The sequence below is a fragment of the Amblyomma mixtum genome, chromosome 5 (genome assembly GCF_055824585.1).
Source record: "Amblyomma mixtum isolate Tamu chromosome 5, ASM5582458v1, whole genome shotgun sequence".
NCBI classification, from domain to species: Eukaryota; Metazoa; Arthropoda; class Arachnida; order Ixodida; family Ixodidae; genus Amblyomma; species Amblyomma mixtum.
The window spans coordinates 164349957-164371215 of NC_143016.1; the positions used below are offsets into that span (position 1 = coordinate 164349957).

Here is a 21259-nt window from a genome sequence, read left to right on the forward strand (position 1 = left end):
CTCTCTTTCTTTCTTTCTCTCTTTCTTTCTCTCTTTCTTTCTCTCTTTCTCTCTTCCTTTCTTTCTCTCTTTCTTTCTTTCTTTCTTTCTTCCTTTCTTTCTTTCTTTCTTTCTTTCTTTCTTTCTTTCTTTCTTTCTTTCTTTCTTTCTTTCTTTCTTATGTCGCGGCATCTACGAGTTGGAGGTAGAGGGGGAGCATCATGTTTATCCGCAAGTTGGGCGCTAATGCGGCTAGCTCAAAATTCTTGCTTCGGGTGACCGGTGACGGAATACCTATTGCTTGTCTTCTTTACTTAACTTCGTAAAATGGCTTTTTGTAGTCCCTTTAAAAAAAAAGTTCCTATGTGCGTAGGCAGTCGCACATACGCCTAGCCCCATCTGATACTGCGATCTCAGCGTGTATTTGTTTTTAGTAGTGGGTGACAATTAAATCTATCCCGAGCGAAATTGGAGGCCCTCTTTGAGGTGCGGGCAGAAATGCACAGCTTGCCGTGCGGGAGCACCGTGCGGAAGACGATGTCAAATGGCAATAGATATTGAACTGGAGACGACGACTGGACGCACAGTTTTTTTTATTTACGTTTTACAAGAAGAACGCACGCACCGATAACGCGACAGAAAAAATAAATAAGGAAAACGATAACAAAACTTCACAGGGACAGGTAATTTATCAGCGGTTGGTGCTTCTACTGGAAATGACATCACTTCCGGTATTGACGTCAAAGTCGTCAATTTCCCCCAGCGAATGGGAATGCTTCCATCTAGTGGCGTCACTTCGCTCTAACCAATGGGCGAGTTTTATGACCGCGACGACGCATTTCGGCGCCATGGAGGTTCTAATGCTAACGCATTAAGGGCGACTCTTATAATGAGGAGGAAAGATGAAATACATTTCAAACGAAAACTATACTTCTTCCGACGCAAATGGCGCTCGCGATGCTAGCTGGACGATTCTGAATGACAGTCATCTTTCAAAAGACAGCGAAACCTTGCCCCTGGCACAGACTTGCTTCAGCTAGGGATTGTGAATTCAAGTGAAAATACCTGCATAGACTCCGCACCCGCTTTGCCAATCGTGGCGGCAGTTCGGGCGCACTAAGTAACGCACAGATTAAGCCACGGAAACTGGAATTTGCACTCGCACGAAATGATTGAAAAAGACCGCTGCGCCTCTGTCTGCCGCTGCGGCTGTCGCAAGGATTCGGAAACTCGGTCAAAGAGTCGTTCGTATATGACGACACCAGCTTTTCTACAAGGTAGTGGAGCTTAAACGCTTCAGCAGACTTGACAGCTACATTTCTTTTATTCAGTGAGTGGACAACGGGGTGGACCAATTTAGAATTCCAAATGTTCGTCCTGGTCTAAAGATATTCACTCGAAACCCGCGATAATTTTCAATGCACTAGAATGCAGTCAGGCTGCGCAGATAGCAGCGAGTTACAACGTTGTATTGCACAGACACAATACCCTGAAGAAGTGATCTATTTCGCAGCTTGTGCCATTGTTACTGGTTCCGGCTGTAGTCGCATTCGACGGGTAGTAATAACTATCAGTGTTCCGCCTGCATGATGCCACGCTGGTATTTTGACGCAAGAAAACGTGCAATAAGTTATGAAGAACACTAATGACGGCGTCACCTATCTGATGGGTGCTATTTGGAATTGTGCAAATGAAGGGCAGGTGGAAAGAAGGACCCCTGCGCCTGTAGTTTTGAGTGCGCACACTTACAAAAAGCGCAAACCACCTCTGAACACTCGCATATGTGTTTGTACAAAGTTTTCGCCGCAGATGATCGCCATTCCGAATGCAGTGACGCAGAGAGAAGCAGCTTGTGTCGTCGATACAGTGTCTGCCGTCTTCAAAAGTCACCGGTGTCGGCTGAAAGCTTCCACTGAGTCGGGCTTTTTGGAGGTATAGCTCACGGCCATCACGCCATGTGGGCGTCGTAGACGAAGCGGCGGTCCCCGGCTTCACGGTGTTCGGCCAGCAGGTCCTCCTGGGACTCGCCCACGGGACTCGAGGGGCCGTTGGGCTGGCCGTCGGCGCCTCCGTGCAGGGCCTTGGCGACGTTGCACAGCTGGGACCCACGTCGGCTGCGTCTCCCGGGGCAAGCTGCGGAGGCGGCCCATTCAGTTATCTGTTCATTTCGCTTTGGTGCACAGTTACGCCGAAAATCAGGAAAACGCTTAGGCTTCCCCTTAAAGGGAAACTGCATAGGTTTTAGAATTCAAGGATGGTCGAATGTGTAAAACTTGCAGCTAAAGCATGCCAAGTCTTTATGGGCTAGCACTTGAAATAGTGAAGTAATCGCCGATTAAAATCCGCACGCTCTTCAAGCTACTCCGCAGCGCACAACGCTTAGTGGAGGGGGGGATGAGCATGATGACGCCTTCGAAGGTATCGGTACAATTCCAACGCACAAAAGCATGGTTTGAAAAAAAAAAAAAACCAACGCCATCAAAGGCAAACCCTGCCGAGAGTTGTTTGGCAGCGTCTAACGACTCAGGGCACGGTGTGGCGGACGACAGCGGCAATTTGAAATCATACCTTCCGTGACGTCACGCTGAATTTCCTTGCACTCCAACGGTGCATTGAGGAGAAGCACAAAATTCAATCGACTATTACGTCACTATTTTAAATGCTAGTGCGAAAACAATTGGCATGCTTTACCTACAGCCTATACAGACTTGAATCCTTGAATATCGTGCAATTCTAAAAAAATGCTGCAGTTGCCCTGCCCACTTGCCCAGTTGCCCATTAGACGCGGTAGCGCCTTTTCCTTCTTTTCTGAAGCCTAATTAGCATATATATATGTCTGGTTTTATTTTTTATTATTATAGCATCAGTACACATCCCCAACACACTTTACTGTCACACACACCGTGAACCAACAACCAACAATACGCGTGAACCAACAACCATTCGTGGCATAGTTCCACACGCTTATTTGTAAATGGCTGTCTCTCACAACCAGTCTGCATTCAGTCCTCTGTGAAATAGCGTTGCCCACTGTCTCCGCTCCTGTTCGCACTATACTTGGAGCCACTTTGCATAAGTGTTCTAAAAAGTAGAACATTCAGTGGTTTCCGTATAATGGTTTGGTTTATTGGGGTTTAACGTCCCAAAGCAACTCAGGCCCTGAGGAACGCCGTAGTGAAAGGCTCTGGAAATTTCGACCACCCGGGGTTCTTTAACGTGCACTGACATCGCACAGCACACGGGGCTCTAGAATTTCGCCTTCGTCAAAATTCAGCCGCCGCGGCCGGGATCGAACCCGCGTCTTTCGGCCCAGCAGCCGAGCGCCGTAACCACAGAGCCACCGCGGCGGGGGTTTCCGCATAATTGGTCGCAAGCTGAAGGTTTCTGTATAATGAGTCGCGAGCTGAAGGTATTAGCACATGCAGATGAGCTCGCGTTTTTCTGTGCTATGCCAAGCATCGATGAAGTCATTCGCTCAACGGAGGACTGGTTCAATGTCAGGAGCTCAGAGTAATCGTTTTAAGAGTTGCAGTGTCTGCTTCTGATTGTGGGGATCGACACCTGCTGAATATGCTGGTGTTCAATGGCCAAGTAATCCTCTAAAGTACCTTGGCGTCCCTCTGAATGCCTATAAGCATAGTGCACATTACTGAAAAGACCGTGAGCCAACTCTTCAGCGCTGTGCTCAGACTTTTTTCCCTCATGGTCTCTCGATTTTTGACAGGGTGACCGCATGTAATATGTTCCTCGCCACTAAAATTTATTTGCTCGAACTCACCGTCGCGTGCAGGTGCCGACTTGCCAGTGCTCCCGTGTCCGTTGGAGATCGCTGTTCGTCGACGCGCGATCAGGAGCAGGGCTACAGCGCAGACGATGAAGACGGCGAACAGGGCAGCTGCGCAGCCGACGACGATTTCGACGCTCACGCAGCTCCACGCTGAAACATCGAAGCAGTGAAAGTGCATCAGTTCGCTCCTAACGCCGCAGAGCTAAGCCTTTCACTAAGATAGTCCACCCTTGCGACAAGCTCCTAGCGGTAACAATTATGTTCTTAGTGTGGAGGCAAGGCTTCCCAAATGCAACTGCTATTTGCCTGATGCATAAAATCCAATAGTTATGATGATGTGTGCTCGGAAGTCCAACATAGAGAAAAAATTCAGGGGGCACTTTGACTGTCTAAAGCGCGTAAAGGCGAAAGCGTTTTCCGCATCACTTTGGCTGCTTCTGTGGCACTGGTGGCGTCACATATAATTGAGTACTAATTACTAACTGATGACACATAACTAATTAATGGTTATTTACTGATTAATGCCTGAATACTAATTAACTACTAATTAATGACGCTTAAGCTTCGGCTTTAGGAGTGGAACGCGACAGCGTGTTGTAGCGCTGCCAGGGAGTCCACTGAACGCCACCACCCGTTCGGCGCGATGCCTTGTCCTTTGAACACAACGCTTTTTGAGGAAAGGAAATGGCGCAGTAATTCTGTGTAATCTCGGTGGACACCTGAACCGCACCGTAGAGGAAAGGAGGAAGTGGGAGTGAAAGAAGACACAGAGGGCCCGTAATGAACAAAATGAAAATTGTACTTGAGGAAAGGAAATTACGCAGTAACTGTCTCACATATCTCGGTGGACAGCCGTCAAAATTCAGGGGGCACTTTTTTGACCTAAAATGTGGTCACTGATGTCTGGTTAAGATGTTAAGCTTCGCCTCTAAGAGTGGAACGCGACAGCGTCTTGCAACGCTGCCAGGGAGTCCATAGAACGCCATCGCCCATTCGGTTCTACGCCTCGCTCGTCGGTAAATTGGTTTTTGAGGAAAGGAAATGTACGTGTCTCTCATATCTCGGTGGACACCTAAACCTCGCCGGAAGGGAAGGGAGGAGGATGGGAGTGCGCGAAGACACCGTATTCACTGGACTCGCCTTTGTTCATTCCAAACCATCGAGCTGGCATGGCGGAGTGGATAGCATGCTCGTCTCGCACGCCAAAGACCGGGGTTCGATTCCCGAGCTCGACCAATTTCCTACTCGGTTTCATTTATTTATGTGGCCTGACTAGAAAAGTTAATTAGGCCACTGAGTAATTAAGCAATTAACTAAGGTCAGTCCCACTTACTTGGAGCATCACTATACGATCCCTTCAATTGGTTGCATTGTTACTAGCCAAAGTACAATTGGCCCCGTTTGAAGTTCGCGCACTGTGAAGTCACGACCGTTTCGACCTATTGAAAAGCGTGACATTTCTGTCGACAACTGCTGCTTACAACGATGAGACATTAAAAGCTTCCGCCTTAAAAGCATGCGAGAGCAGAACAACCACGAGCTCTCCACAAGCGCAAACTCAGCGGTTAGGACGCCACGTAGGACACGATGACCTCGAAAGTTAGACTCTTGGTACAAATCTCTTAGGAGTACAAATGAATTTAAACTACTTTCTGTCTTGAGCGTGCACCAAAAGACGTCACTCAGCTTCTTCATGTTAAAGACTAGGTTCCAGGCGCACATTGACAGTTTCTTTACGCTTAGTTACGTTTAAAGACTCGCCTGCATATCATTCGGCTACAGCTGGAAGAAGCCAAAGCCTCCAGCACTAAAACAATCGGACGCGACGTTGGCGTTCGGTGTATTGAATCACATCGCTCGAATGAAGCAAACGTTTGCCAGAAGAGGCAGCACGCGTATCGAAGTATCTGCAGCACTTGTATTTGTCTGCTCTTGTGATAACTCGGCAATGAATATAGCTTGTTTCGCCTCTTAGTCATGATAAAATCGAAACTTAGGCATGCATGCAGAAGGTGTAATCTACAGTATAAAGGGCATAGATCCGTGTTGACGTTGCAAGGACGCTTCTATGCAATATGCGTTTGCCAGGTGAACATTTGGAAATTGTCAAAAGTAGTCAAAGACTCGATGGTCGATAGACAAATACAAGGAAGCGCGACAATCACAGAAGAATATGAATAACGACGGTTTTATAACGAAATGTCGAGGCTTCTTGCTTTTACAGTAAGTTATTATGACCGACACATCGCTTGCTACAGGGGCACATCTAAATCAATGTAGTACATTAAGGCCGATGGCAATTTTGCTCAAAGTGATAATACTAAATCATGGAGCGTACGCGGTGAAAGAAAGACAACAATGATATCATGTCTTATTTCCATGCACTGATATCTGTGCTGTAAAGATGGCTGATAGGAAAACCCTACAAAATAGTCGGTAGGGGTGTCGTTTATTGTGTTGCGTAAACGGCTGCCCTAGTCGGAAAATGGTTAAGGCAGTTGTTGGGAAACCAACAGTACAATTCGCATGACCGCCATAACACGCCCCAACAATCTCGCTTGCTAGCACTTTCCTGAACGGTCTCAGGACCTAAGCAGAGTAGCCTAGCTTTAGCTGCGAAAGTTGAGAAATGCGTCCTTCAGCTGTGGTTATTTATGATTTTTACATCGTCTTCTGTATTCTCGCCCCTTGACTGTGCAATGCTCCTTGCAACTCACTTAGTGTAAAATAAACACGCTGTAGAGCAACCTGATTCCAACACTATGAGAATGCATTTTGCGCTTGGCTGGTAGATCTGTACTGTGTGACCAATCCATTTGCTGCTCTCGACGGGAACAAACGCTTACCAGTAGTCACTAAAGGTGTGAACGCGAGTGTTAATGAGGAAGCATGTATAGGTGCAACTCACGCGGAGGGGCCTCCTGAATGCTGGCTTCGGGCTCGGCAACGAGGAGCGTGTCGAGGAGCAGGGCCTGTGTCTCCGCTTCAGGTTCTCCCGTCCACGGGGACAGGCGGCGGACGAAGATGGAGTAGGAGGTGTCCGACCAGAGAGGGAGCGTGGCTGACTGCCGGGAGGTGTGCAGGCGCCCAGTCACATCCACCGCGTTGTCGAGGACCTTCCACATGACCTGGGAGAGCGCGAAGACCCGCCGACGCAGCATTGAATGCGGCTGTGAACAGAACTATCCGATGATCGCATGTCCGGTTCGCTGCCCTACCCGTGATGCCCGTGGCTGTGAAGAGAGGGTATACAATATAGAATATGCTATGTCCTGTGTACTAGAGAGGACAGAACTACGCAGGGTTCGTGGCTGGTTAATTTGTCGTATCAGTGGGATATGTACCAGTTATCGCCTGATATCACTAGCACACATTAGAGAACCAAAATGCAACTTCCACGACCATAATTGCGGAACCGCCGGCCGGCATGAAAGATATGGGCTCTGGTTGCTGTTCACGCGTAATCTACTTTGCTCTCTGCTAGGAGCTCAAAGGGCAACCAACCAATATTCTTCTATATAGCTTCTCTTGTTGTCTTTCCCTGAGCCCCTAAAGCTAATGCGAGCACAGTTGAAAGTTGAAAGTTGAAAGTTTATTGAGTAATACAATAAAAGTTACAATTGTATACAGCGAGAGGTCCCATGGTGCAAGACCGCGGGCGGGACCTCCCATGAAAATAAATTACAATATGCAACATAATATGAAATACACAACACAGTAATTAGCTACGAAACAGAATAAATGTAAGCACATAGTGTAATATTAGTTACTGAAATATTTAAATACAAGCAATGTAATGCACGATAATGTAAAATAAAACACTCACAGATGCCGCGATACATAGAATAAATAACATAACAAAAAAATCCCAAATTAAGAAGGAAAAGCTTTAGTTTGACCTTGAATAAAGAAAGCGTATTAGTTTGTTTGATGTCTATGTTCAAAGAATTCCAAAATGATACGGATGAAAAATGAAGGCATTGTTTCCCGTAGTTAGTTCTGACCTTAGGTAGTAGAAAGTTATTACGCAGCGCAAAACGTGTGACGATGTTGCTCATGATCGTGCCGGGAGAAAATATGCTTAGCGGGAGATAATGATGAAGAATCTTAAAGAATAGGATACCAAGGTTGTAAAAATAAAGGGCCGAGATAGGTAGAACGTTTAAATCTATGAACAAAATGCGGGAGGGTGACATTCGAGGGGTATTGGTTATGATGCGCATGGCTTGCTTTTGCAGTTTTATTAAAGGCCAGAGATGAATATGATAGGCGTTACCCCAAGATGAGATACCGTAGTTTAAGTGGCTGTGGATGAATGCGTAGTAAAGAGATAATAAGTTCTTTCGTTAATGTCCAGTGTTTTAGTACGTCGGATTTGAAGCCTAGTACCGCGTTCGCAAATGTCACTTCCGCAGCCATTACACCATTCCATACTACTGATTCATATCTATGGTATCTCTACAGTGCTCTATGTTTCATTATGGCCGCATTCGTATTTGTTTTCGTCTTGAGACATTCTTCATGGGTCTTTAGATATTCTCTTCCTTCATCAATATTTGAGCTTCACCCTGGACAATAGTAACGATAACCGTCTTCTGCCTTTAGTGAACACCGCGCAACGCAGAGGGGATGTTTTCACATGTAATTGTGAGGAAACTACAGAGTGCCATGAGATGCAGCTCGAACATGCTGATATTTGTGGCCTACGCTTCCCTATCACTGCAAAGCCTGACTTGTAAAATGATTCCTACCTTCCAGAAGCACCAACCACCTCCTCTCACTGCGCCTGCTTTAGCGCCAAAGCCAACGCCACCCTGATCCCCCGACCCACCCTACCCCCATCCACCACCACCTTGTAGGAGCGTTATCCATAATTCATCCACCAAACTCTAAACTCTAGAAGCGCTAGACACAACCTAATCTCCTCCCTCCACGCTCCACAAGGTCGCACCGGACTAGATACCAACGCAGCAGCGGATTAAAAAAGTAACGGTGAATCGAATTCAAACACGCTGTGGGAAAGGCCTCCGAAAGGAGCACCCTCCAGACACCTCAGCCCCCCCCCCCCCCCCAGCCATTGAACTGGCCGCTCACCCACCACTACCCTAACCCATCTCCGCTGACTGTCACCCTCCGGAAAAATTACGCCCTGTACATGTAAAGCTCGGCCTTGGTCTATAGCCTCGGCTTAGTAAAAGCAGTCAGTGGAGTAAAAGCATCGCAGTGATCATCGAGGTTAAATCCAACCACTTTCGCACAATTGTTATATCAGATGTCTGATCGTCCAGTAATTTTTTCCTACGGACATGGGAAATGAATGGTTTAAACGGAAGATTTAATCCAAAGTTAGTTTTGAATGCTTAGCGCCATGCGGTACGTGAAGGCAGTAGCGCACATTTAAAGCATCTGCCAAGATTTCCCAGACTTGGGTACACCTCGGAAGCCCACACTCTCCAGGCTGTCTGGACAGAATTCCGCTTGGCCAATAGGCAGTGGCGGGAGTCAGTTTTATGCTGGAGAATAAAGAGATGGCTGGGCCATTTGGCAGAGTCGCCGTCTCAGGTCACACTTGACGGCACATATGACGACGTCATCAATTATGGTTTAGCAAAACGTTCAGTTGGGCGAGTTGGTAGATATTCATGATGTGAACAGCGCGAACTACAAGGGACAAGAAAAAGAAGGGACACAGGACGAGCGCTGACTCGCAACTAAAAGGTTTATTCACTGAAACCTTCTTATATGAAGAGACAATCAAAGGGAAGAAACAACACAAAAAACTAAAAACCATGAAACGCAACATTCGTCAGGTGCTCCCGAGAAAATTCATCTCCCCATCGCAAAGGAAAACAGATGGTTTGCTGACGCAATTCAGTTGATCCCCTGCGATGTGAAAAGCCTCGACAACTTCTCGTGTCATCTGATCACTGTGGGTGTATAGTACACGTGTTTGATTGAATAATGCAGTGCATTTTTTCTTTTTCTTTTTCATAACTTTACATTCTAGACAATGTTTGACGAAATGTGAAAGGTCATCACCAATGTTGAAGTTGTTCCTGTGCTCTTGTAGGCGCTTGTTAAGGCAACGCCCGGTCTGACCAATGCAACGCGCTCCACAGGAAAGGGGTACACTGTATACAACACATGTTTTACAGGCCACAAACTTATCCCTGTGCGCAACGCCACATCCTTCTTTTTTCTTCTTGGCCTCTTTCTTTCTTTCAATGGCAGGGCATATCTGTTTGAGCTTGACGGGGGCTGAAAGGAACACGCCAACTTTGTACCTACTTGCTACGTTCTTTAGTCCGTGGGAGTGTTGCCTTAACAAGCGCCTACAAGAGCACAGGAACAACTTAAACATTGGTGATGACCTTTCACATTTGGTCAAACATTGTCTAGAATGTAAAGTTATGAAAAAGAAAAAGAAAAAAATGCACTGCATTATTCAATCAAACACGTGTACTATACACCCACAGTGATCAGATGACACGAGAAGTTGTCGAGGCTTTTCACATCGCAGGGGATCAACTGAATTGCGTCAGCAAACCATCTGTTTTCCTTTGCGATGGGGAGATGAATTTTCTCGGGAGCACCTGACGAATGTTGCGTTTCATGGTTTTTAGTTTTTTGTGTTGTTTCTTCCCTTTGATTGTCTCTTCATATAAGAAGGTTTCAGTGAATAATCCTTTTAGTTGCGAGTCAGCGCTCGTCCTGTGTCCCTTCTTTTTCTTGTCCCTTGTAGTTCACGCTGTTCACATCATGGACGTCATCAATGACATTTGATACGCGGTCATAACAACAAACATGTCATTTCATGACTTGGTATGACTGAGCGAGCGTAACGTTAGCAACCAGGAAGTTACTACCGGAAGGAGGCATGTAGCCAGGAATTTTTTTCCGGAGGGGTTCCAAAGTAATTTCTTCTATATAATTGCCGGGGGTGGGGATATTTACAGCTGGCTGAGCACTGCCAAGACAGTTACCCCGCCCCCTTTCCCGGATACGTGCCTGACCGGAAGTATTGGCACCAAGCCGAAAGTGATGCGAGAACACATCGAGGCTATCCTTGCGCTATGGCAGCCCAGGCTGGGCCTTGTCCAGGCGTTCGCTACTTTTTGCCACCGGCTCTGACGTTCACCCCGCGGAAACCCTTTCACACAAATGTCGGTCTACATAAACGTGCTCTACAAAGCAACTGTAAAGGGTGCGCACCTCGAACTTGACTCTCTTGGAGTGGGACGAGTGGTGGGCGCAGTCCCAGGAGACCTGCGCCTCGACCTTGTGCTCCGCCGAATGACGCAGCCCCAGCAATTTGGGCGAGGGGCAGGTCTCCACCCTGTCCGCGGCGTCCGACAGCAGGGTGTCCTGGTCTGGCCGTATGGCGTCCAGCTCCAGCATCAGCCGGGTGCGCGCACAGGGTCCACGGGGCGCCAGAGCCACGATCTCCAGCTCGGACGCCTGCTTCAGCTGGCTGCGGCGCAGGGTCGCGTTCTGGTACTGCGTCTGCGGAAAGTGATGTACGGTGGTTGAGGCTATGAAAGTACATCACAAAGCGGCGTAGCAACTGCATCGAAATGTCGGGGTGGAGATTGCAGTTCTATTTGCGCTCCTGCTGTAGGAATGATGTGATGCCGTTTTTCTGTGGCGAGCAGGCATAAAACAATGACGGTCGATTTGCATAGTTAGGACAAATCCGACTGAGGTGCGCCAGCGCTCGGTGCCCATTGTTTGGATTGTTTGCTGTCCATTTGCGAAATAGGCCACGTGACCTTGTAACGTCATCGCGACCTCTGCAGTGAGTTTTACAGTTACTCGGGGTTTTATTTTTTTAAGAAATTAATTAGTGACTCTCAAGAGCTCTTGACAATGTGTGCACGGACACACCGTAAACTTTGACGGGTGCGTCACGCTTACGTCTTACTTAGGCCTGTAGAGGGATCTTAGGCAGGTATGCTCTTTTTGACAAAGGAATATATTTTATGCCATCATAATTTCAAATACTGAAACCTAAGCGTAAAATCCTGCTACTTATCAATCATCAAGAGACAAAGCATTACATCAGGCTTCAGCTTTGTTGATCCTCGGACACTTCCCAAACATCTTGAACATCTCCCGGCAAACAACTGTAATATGCGGTCGCGTTCAGCGGCCGCGAGCTGTAGAGGACAACCGGCGGGAATTAGTGAAACAAACAGATGTAGATGAAAAGCGCTCATCTGGGGTTGTGGTTTTTAGCCGCTCGTTTCCTTTTCCCTTTTCTTTCGGGCTTCTGTCGTTGTAGTCGTCCGCGACGGCCTACACCATCGCGAAGCCGCGAGCAATGGCAGAAACCTAAACGAAGGCTCACAAAGTTTCGGCCCCTGCGGCGGAACTGGCGGTGACTACATCCGAGCCAAGTTCTTGCCGCATCACACCTTCTGCCCGAAAACGTATAAGACAGCAAAGTCTCAGTGCATGACCATGCAAAGTCGAGAGGAGGCACAGCATACCGCTTCCTTCTTTATGCTGTTTATTTATTCGGTTATCTTTTTGTTCTAACTGCACAAACCTAACACGAGGCACATGCTTTCACGTCGCCAGATCTCCGACCTCTCGGCTGGCATGCGTACCTGCGCGGCCTCCTCCCAGCGGTCCCGGTGCACCACTCCCCTCAGCAGCAGCAGGTACACCAGCGCCGCTTCGGTGGGGACGCCCCCGAGACCCAGAGGCCGATGCCACGTCACGCGCACCGCCTGGTCTCCGTCGGCCGCTTCCAGCCGCGGCGGATCTGCGAACACGCCGGCCAGGTCCTCCTCTGCGGGGCCTTTCTCAGCTGCGATGCCTGCGAAGAGGAAGCCTGCGTTTTTCGGGGTCTGTTCGGCACTTGAACTTGCGGGGATGTGAGGAGGCTGTTTGAATGAAGCGTCCCAGCCGTGCGGCCATATTTCTTTTTCTTATTTTCCGCAGCCAAATGCCCGGCCCCTGTAGTACTTTTTCAAGACGACGATAGCCAAGCCGCGTGTATAGACAATAACTTACTTCTGTGCGGATCAAGTAGAGTCCGGTTCAAAATATGATTTCACTAATGACTTGTTCACAAGAACAAAATTATTATGGATTGCTTACATGAACGAGTCACAACACAAAGGAACAAAACAAAAATATTTGAAAGCTAATGTGATTTATGGGTGCCATTGTAAGAAGCCTCATTGCTGGAAGCACGTTAGAGGGCTTCATAAAATGAAGCCCTTCCACCTTTCAAACAAATTACAAGAAAAAGCGAACAACGCCATTCAGCACACCTATTAAAGGACAGAAAGAAAATATTAGGACGCTTTTAGAGCACACGCAGGTATAGTTTTCGCCATCTGAAAAACAACGATTTGAATGTTCGTACCAACTGTGTTACTGATAGTGTATTGGGAGAGTGAGATATTTGAAACCTATTTGGTTGCACGCACATGTTTATACATTCTGGATTCAGCCCTGGAAAACTGTGGAGATGAACACTGTGATGAGCACTGAAGCGAGCACTGACTACTAGGGCCCGCTGCGATGGCTCAGTGGTTACAGCGCTTGGCTGCTGACCCGAAAGACGCGGGTTCGATCACGGCCGCGGCGGCTGAATTTCGATGTAGGCGAAATTCTGGCGGCCCGTGTGGTGCGCGACCACCCCAGGTGGTCGAAATTTCCGGAGCGCTTCACTACGGCGTCCCTCATAGCCTTAGTTGCTTTGGGACGTTAAACCCCAATAAACCAAACCAACTCACTACTTGAAACCTAATCGAGGTATTCTGTTACAGTTTCTCTCTGTCTCTGAGGTGTCAGGTAGGATTTTGTGGTTTGTTTATATTTAGAGAAGGAAAAACTGTTTTGTTTCTTTTTTTGGCGACGGTCCTTTTAAGGCATTCCATACCCATGTGTGTATCCTTTCTGTACTTTTCGTTTCTTTCTCAGGGCTATATTGTCTATTCTCTGCAGTTTCCTGCATAGTTTGGTACATAAGTTCGTGCATAATTTATTTTATACATTATGTTTGCCATTCATCACAGGCTACATTGATTACTTTGAAGTGAAAAGCCTTGTTCTGGAGTTTCGCGGCCTTCGTCCGGTGTTTGTACAGCTTCTGGCTAAACATTCGCCTCCGAACTTTGTGCCATGTTACTGAAACCAAATAAATATAAGTTAATCAATCACTCGAAGGAAACATATTGAGAACACAATTAAGGTAGCAGAAGAAAGCCCCATTAAATCTGAGAGACTAACTCCTTAACTACCAAACATCCGTTCTAGCTTTTGAAGCCACTACTTGAGAGCTGTAGGGGCTTTACAAAAGATTACAGAGAAAAAACACGGGAAGCTCAACGCAGTCGGCTAGGGCCGGTACGTAGAATCCTGCCTGGTGTTCGGCTCATTAATATCGGCACCAAGTACTCGCGGTCCCCGCTCGTTTTGCGCTACTACTTGGCAGTATACGTACCGGTTCCATTTGTGCGCTTGAAGGAGCAGGCCACCTGACAGCCGGGAAACTGCGCAAAGGGTGTTGGGACGCATTCATTAGGAGGACACGCTCTTACAGGAGTCTCTGTGCTCAGAAGAACAGGTGAACAACAAGAAAAGAAAAAAGACAGAGACAATACAGACAAGAACACGGGTCCTCGGCTAACAGATCCTTCAGTGGAGGTTTTAGCCTTTAGTCGAACATCCGCACTGGGGGCTGTCTTGACTTGGTCTTTTTTTCTCCTTCCTCACGTGTTATCAGTGAACAGAAGGTTCTTAATGCGAAGCTGTCAAAGGCCGAAAAGGAAGTTTACTGATGACAAAAGAACCAAGTGAGCGATGATGCTTAAAGAGGCACACACACAATTTCAACGCTCTACGCCTTAGGCCAAAGCTTAGCTAGGCCTAATCAGTTTATTAGTGACATGATTCGCCAGTTTTTTGACATCTGCCAACTCTGGTATTACTATATCGGGAAGTGCTTCTATTTACCTAAAAAACACCATTTAAAAACATTTTTGGCCCTTTGAAAACGAGAAAGAAATGAAACCCGGCATATGTAGAAGAGCAGGCTGAAGTCAACGAAGCGCTCTATTCCCTTCTAGTGCTATTTACGCGTTGTCAGTTGCAAATATAAAGTACCGGCATGTTCAGGAAAGAGTTTCTCAGGAACGCACCATTTTTCTCCCCTTATGCTAGCACAGCAGGTGTGAATATACTGAGAGCAGACTGGACTGCTCTACTGACTCATATATGCACCCATACACTTATCATACGCACTCCCGCTCGTCATATGAAAAAAAAGAACAATTTCGCACACAAGTGCGAATTTTTTGGCTGTTTCTTCACTAAAGTAGAAAACGACTTTTTGATGTTATACGCTAATTAGAGAAGAAGTTACAAAACGAAAAAAACCGTGCCTGTCGCTCCTAACAATGATGATATCAATAACTGAATGCTCTTACTTCGTCCCCTCTCATATTGTACACGGCGGTCTCCCGAATTAAAAGAGAAAAACCTGCAGGGTGGATTGACTTACGCAGATGTCTGCCGCGGTGCACATGGGTCCCCAGATGGTGAAGTTGTCGTAGAAGAGGTCGCACACTTCCCAGCACTGCAGGGACAATGAAAGTGGTGAGAGGAACCGACGTTGCCCTGACGAACGCTGCTTGTCGCTACCATGTCACCGACGCGTACGCTGCATGTGCTTAGCCGACAACGAACACGGACGACAACGACATGCGCTCGGAACACAGCGCGCCTCCATTCTGCGGTATTTTGAATCATTATAGAACATTCTAAGGGTTCTGGAAGTGTTGTGTTTTGGGCAAGCAGGCACAGCTTAGTTATTACCTGTGTTTCTTTTGCCTTTGCATCAATGCCGCACGTATCTAGATCGAACACCTCGGGAGTGTACAAAGTCCACATATGCGCTCAAAGGAGTACTGCGAGTCTGAAGGTGCATATCCCGAGACAGAGCACAAGAGAACGGCTCCGTGGGGTGTTGTTCAAGGAGCTAACAATAAATCCCTCAAAATAGGCAACCGCCAGGTGACACATCTTTATGCTTTGTGCATGTTCCGAAACACATTAAAGGACATGGGACCTCCACGCAAGGCAACCTTCATAATCAAATTCAAATATCAACCCGATGAGAGAACTCCCACTTCAGCAACAATATACGCTTGATCTAGCAGCCATGCTTTCTGGATCCACGAGAAGTAGAAAGTTCTTTTTGGATGACGCGGCGCGGGTTGCCCGAAGAAAGTGCATTTTGCTTTGTTCAATGCAGTGATATGACTTGCGTTCATAAACAGAGAAAAAACTGAGATACAAAAGACGCTATTATGCCTCAGGCTGGCAGTAAATCTGGGCTGTGAACATAGCCGAACGAAGGCTAACAACCAAGTGCTTTCGGTCTGAAATAACCTACACGTTCAAGAGAGTGCGATTTGCTGGAGTACACCACCGTTGGTTTTTACAGCGTAAAATCCTGTTTTGGGATCCATAATTGTTCCGTCATGCAAAATCGCTGTTTTTCAAATTGCCTCCCTGTGCGAGATAAACATTGTGAACCCACAGTGAATTGTGCCCACAGTTATTAGACTCACCATGTAACACTCCTTGTCTCCCTTGCATTCAATCTCCTGGGACTCGGTTGCCAGGCCAAGCTGAAAGTAAAGACACCACAAACAATCAGACTTGAGAGCAGTGTAGCAATCTTAGGGCCGCAAATCTATGCAGCGTAGCTGGGCACACTCTGTGGTCGTGCAGGCACGGAGCAGTGAACATTATCGAGCACCGATGAGGGAATTTAAGCAATCTGGCCCGCATAACTCGCTACTTCCATGTGGCGATGTAATGCATATAACTAGGGTAGGCTTTCTTCAAAGCTACTCGCTCAAGCACTTGAAATCTGACGGGACCCACATCGCGTGGAACGAATCAAATTGCACCTGATACGCTTAGCTTAGAGATTAGCAAATAGCAAAGAACGTTGCAGTGAAATGGTTGAATCGAAATGTATCCGTACATCTCTCCCGAAAAGGGCGACAAACTTCACGGCCAGCATAGCGTAACTATCCCATTATAATTTTATTAATTTCATCGGTGGTCGCCGCCACTCGTTATCTGCCGTAGTTACCGCCGGTATCAGACAGTCGGTGCAGCAGTTGATACAAATGGAAAATGATTTAGGTTTGGTTTATAGGGTTTAAAGTCCCAAAGCGACTAAGGCTATGAGAGACGCCGTAGTGGAGGGCTCCGGAAATTTCGACCACCTGGGGTTCTTTTACGTGCACTGACATCGCACAGTACACGGGCCTCTAGAATTTCTCCTCCAAAGAAATTCAACCGCCGCGGCCGGGTTCGAACCCGCGTCTTTCGGGTCAGCAGCCGAGCACCATAACCACTGAGCCACCGCGGCGGCGGAAAATGATTTAGGGAAAAGACAGTGTATTACACAGAATTAAGGTATACTGGACGTTTAAGGGAAGTTCGCGGGTAACCTTTAAAAGTCTTCTATGGAAAGGCTTGCATTCTGTTGCATGTAATAGAAGTGCTATCCGTCACTAATAAAAGGCGGATCATGTGAACTAGGGATTCTAGTCCTAAACTATATTCTAAAAGCTTCTTAAACATAACAGATTGACACCTGGTTGGAATTTGAGATTTGCAGTTGACCATTAGTAACAGCCGTATTAGTTTCTAGAATTTTGTACACGCGATTATTCTCGCGCCTGTGGCACAGCAAATTTTTACCCTCTCGGACAATTTAAAAACTGAAAATTCGAAGTTAAAAAAAAATTATACGGCTATTGCTGACGGCCAGCCGCAATTCTCTACTTATAACTAGGCTCCGTCCTGCAACAGCAAAAAAGGTGCCTATTAGAATTTAGTTAGTCACTTCGCTAGTTAACAGATTCGCCATTTTTCCGGCGTACGCCAACAGTGGTATTAATATACCGATGAAATCATCTGTACAACTAAAAAAAAAAACCCTTTTAAAGTTTAGTGGAGAGTTCTCTGAAACGCGTGGTTTTTTGGTATGCAGGGTCTCACTGCATAAGGGCTATAGCGCTATAGTGGAGGGCTCCGGATTAATTTGAAGCACCTGGGGCTTTTTAACGTGCACTCACATCGTTCAGCACACGGGCGTTTTCGCATTTTGTCTCCATCAAATTGAGGCTGCTGCGGCCGTGATTAGTCACGCGTAGATGACCTTATAGCAGCCGAATCGCAAAGCCACTAAGCTACAGGGACGGGTTAAACGAGATTAGCGCAAGCGATGTTAAAATAAACCGACATTGATGACAGCCGTCGATCAGAATTTGTGCCCATTTCATCAGAACAGGAGAATTATTTATATTTTAGACAGGTGGCGTCATGTATGGTTCACATTATAAGTTTACAGGCGACAAAATAGCGGCGAGTATGAGAGGGTTATAGGAAAAATATTTCATTTCCTCAGAGTTGTGAGCTAAGCGTTAGCAACCTCCAGTGCAGTTGACTACTCCGAGTGCGGCCACGGATGCCAGAGTTTGTGCGGCCGACGGCCCGCAAAGTTAGCGGGCGTCAACACCGCAATGTTCACAGCCGTGACTTCGCCAAGGACATTTTGTATCTTGCGGGCATCATTGACGATGAGGTCAGAATGCGACGTACGTTGCGAGAACCACGTATGTTTTTTTTTTTTTGCGTCGAATGAATTACGCAGCGAAGGTATTTTACTGCTGCAAGGACTGAAACCTGTTTCACATGCAAGCGGAAACGCTTAAGGCCGGTTCACATGCAAGCGACTGAGCGATTGAGCGGCGCGTCGCAGCGAAAATTTCCAACTTGTTGAAACCTCGCCGCTCGTCGCAGCGACGACTCAAAACAGGTTTTTCCGCCGCGGCGACAGGATTCGCTAGCATTTTCGCTGGCATGTGAAACAGGCTTAACGATTCCTGCCGCCGCGGCGTAAAAACCTGTTTTGAGCCGTCGCGGCGGCTGGAGCGGGCAGAACGACGAGGTTTCAACGAGTTGGAAGATTTCGCTGCGGCGCGTCGCTCAGTCGCTCGCATGTGAAGCAGGCTTGACAATTTCATTTACTCACCAGAACTTCCTATTTATATTTTTCCCTTAAAAAAATGTTACTGCTCCGGGTCCTTGCTGTCAGAATTGCGTTTCGTGCTTACGCCACACGTGAACTGTTGAAGGAATTCACGGTTAGGTATGTGGCACAGGCTCAACTGTCCGTATCAAAGAGAATACCTGTAAAACAGCCGTCGCGGCGGTTATACAGTGGCTGATGCGGCCGTGGTACATAAATTTCGATGGAGCAGAGATGCAGAATCCTCCGTGTCCGTATCATGCGAAGTGAGTGCAGGTTAAGGAACACCAGGCAGTCGAATTAATCCGGAGCTCTCAACTACGGCGTCTCTCACAACCACGTGCGCAGCTGTGGGACTTTAAACCACTGGTTAAGCGAACTACTAGCCTCCGCGCTCTCTGAACAAGTCAGTTACAGAATAAATGCTAGTGTGGGCGTCCACTCCTTCCGAGGTCACTCACCTCTCCGAGGCAGGTAGCGCGGCACTGGGCCAGCCGGAGTCTCTCCTGGAGGGCACCGGTGACGTGGAGCTCCCGCGTCGGCCGGTGGGCCACCACCACGCCGACTGCGATGAGCACGCCTAACAGGAACACCGTGCTTGCGAACATGGCCGTGCCTCGAGGCGAAGACCACCAATGCGTCTCGGGCTGCGAACTGTGACGGGCACCGGGGCCACTCGGAGTCCTTATGGGCGCTTGGTTTCCTGCCTCACGGAGGCTGCTGATGCGAGCACTGACGCTGGCGGACACCCTCTCCATGCGGTCGCCTTTGCGCCCTCGGTCCCCATTTCCTTAAGCTGGGCTCTCCTCCCCGCGTCCATTTCCCTCGTCGAGCTCCATTTCCTAGTCGCCTGTGAAGTGATTGAGAACAGTTTCCTGGTTGCTTACCCGGTTGTCAATCGCGTTTCCTCTGAGGGCCGACACTGTTGACGACAGTGGTGTGCTTAGCCCACTTTTCATTTCCTTCTAAAATCACGGCTGAGGGCCTTCTGGTACAGAGCTCAGTAGATTTACAGGATTGCATGCTGACAAAAGCTGCAAAAAAAAAAGTGCTCTAATTTTGCCCTCCGCAGGGAAAAGAAGTTACCGCAAATAACAGCATACATTCCACGCCCAGTGTACAGTTCGAACTTTCCAATTTTTCCCCAGAAGGAAATTTTTTTCATTTAACTGTCGTTATAGGATCTATAGCTCTCAGAAACAAAAACTGCAATATGCGCGGAGACAGTGCAAGTATCATAAAACCTCTTAAAACACTAGTGGCTGGAAAATCGATGTCGCATTTGGCGGTGTTAAAGAAAACGCCGCATAATTCTCGGTTCAACTTATAGTTATGTATAGCCCGCGAATTGTATATGAGAAATTACGTCGCATAGATAGCCCCATTTCCTCATTTTGGGCTCAGTCTTATTTGAAAAGAATAAAAAAAGAAGAATATGGCGATCAACTGGATTGATGCGGAGGAAATAGGATAGCATTGTTCTTTCACTCGGGAATCTATTACAATTTGATTCTATTACTATTCTGGGTTCGCTGTCTTTCACTCCCCAACCTACTCCAACTCTGATTCTATTCCACTTCCGACCACTTAACTACGCGAAACGAGTCGCATTATAAGATGGCGGCGAGTCCTCAATGAGTGGCGCTGCGGTTAAACGATGCGCCACTCCACCGAGCGATGCGGAAGGAACAGCTCCCGCAAGCCTCATTTTTGAAAAGATAGTAGGCTGACTATTTTGCACGTAGGCCTGTTATTTGGTTTTGTGTTATGTGTGTGTGTGTGGGGGGGGTTAACGTCGCAAAGCGACTCGGGCCAAGAAGGACGCTGGAGTAAAGGGTTCCTGACAATTTTGACCACCTGGGGTTCTTCAACGTGCATTGGCACCGCATGGTACATGGGCCTCTAGAATTTTCCCTCCATCGAAATGTAATCGCTGCGCCCGAGACGAACCCGCCTCTTTCGCTTACGCGGCCGAGCGCCAAAACCACTGAGCCACCGTGGTGGCGTAGGACTGCTGTTGTATCGGTGATTTTCTCCGTAGGCATTTTCATTTTTGCTTACCCATTCTTCGTCCCACGTCTCCCTCCCCTTGCCTGCAAATGGTAAGGTGAGGGGGGGGGGGGAGGGGTCGGTTGATAGATTGCACGTAGAGAGACGCAAATCTCTCTAAGCACTACCTAGCAGGTGGAGGCTTGCCACAGACGCCGCCGGACATAGTTTTCGCCTTCATCATCATCATCATCAGCCTGACTACGCCCACTGCAGGGCCAAGGCTTGTCCCATGTCTCTCCAGTTAACAATGTCCTCTGCCAGTTGCGGCCTCTGTATCCCCGCAAACTTCTTAATCTCATCCGGCCACCTAACTTTCTGCCGTTCCCTGCTACATTTGCGTTCTCTTGAAATCCACTCCGTTACCCTTA

General features: G+C 47.6%; 1 protein-coding gene across 1 annotated transcript; it reads right to left on the bottom strand.

Annotated features, from left to right (window-relative positions):
- Nucleotides 1-1923: 1923 nt before the first annotated feature.
- LOC149344475 (uncharacterized) lies at nt 1924-19597 on the bottom strand. The gene is made up of 9 exons (XM_089547233.1): nt 19301-19597; nt 16357-16416; nt 15285-15359; nt 14226-14274; nt 12376-12602; nt 10979-11269; nt 6675-6894; nt 3758-3916; nt 1924-2112 (listed from the first exon to the last, which is right to left on the bottom strand). Exons 1-9 carry the CDS (start codon nt 19595-19597, stop codon nt 1928-1930), a joined length of 1563 nt encoding a protein of 520 aa, XP_089403359.1. The 3' UTR covers nt 1924-1927.
- Nucleotides 19598-21259: the final 1662 nt, after the last annotated feature.

What these genes read in the sequence shown, in the direction of transcription:
- LOC149344475 (XM_089547233.1), bottom strand. Translation starts at nt 19,597, where the DNA reads ATGGAGAGGGTGTCCGCCAGCGTCAGTGCTCGCATCAGCAGCCTCCGT. An exon ending in GCGCTACCTGCCTCGGAGAG is followed by an intron (nt 16,417 to 19,300) that starts GTGAGTGACCTC and finishes CTTTACTTTCAG; the next exon opens with CTTGGCCTGGCAACCGAGTC. An exon ending in CCAAGAGAGTCAAGTTCGAG is followed by an intron (nt 6,895 to 10,978) that starts GTGCGCACCCTT and finishes GCGCTCTCCCAG; the next exon opens with GTCATGTGGAAGGTCCTCGA.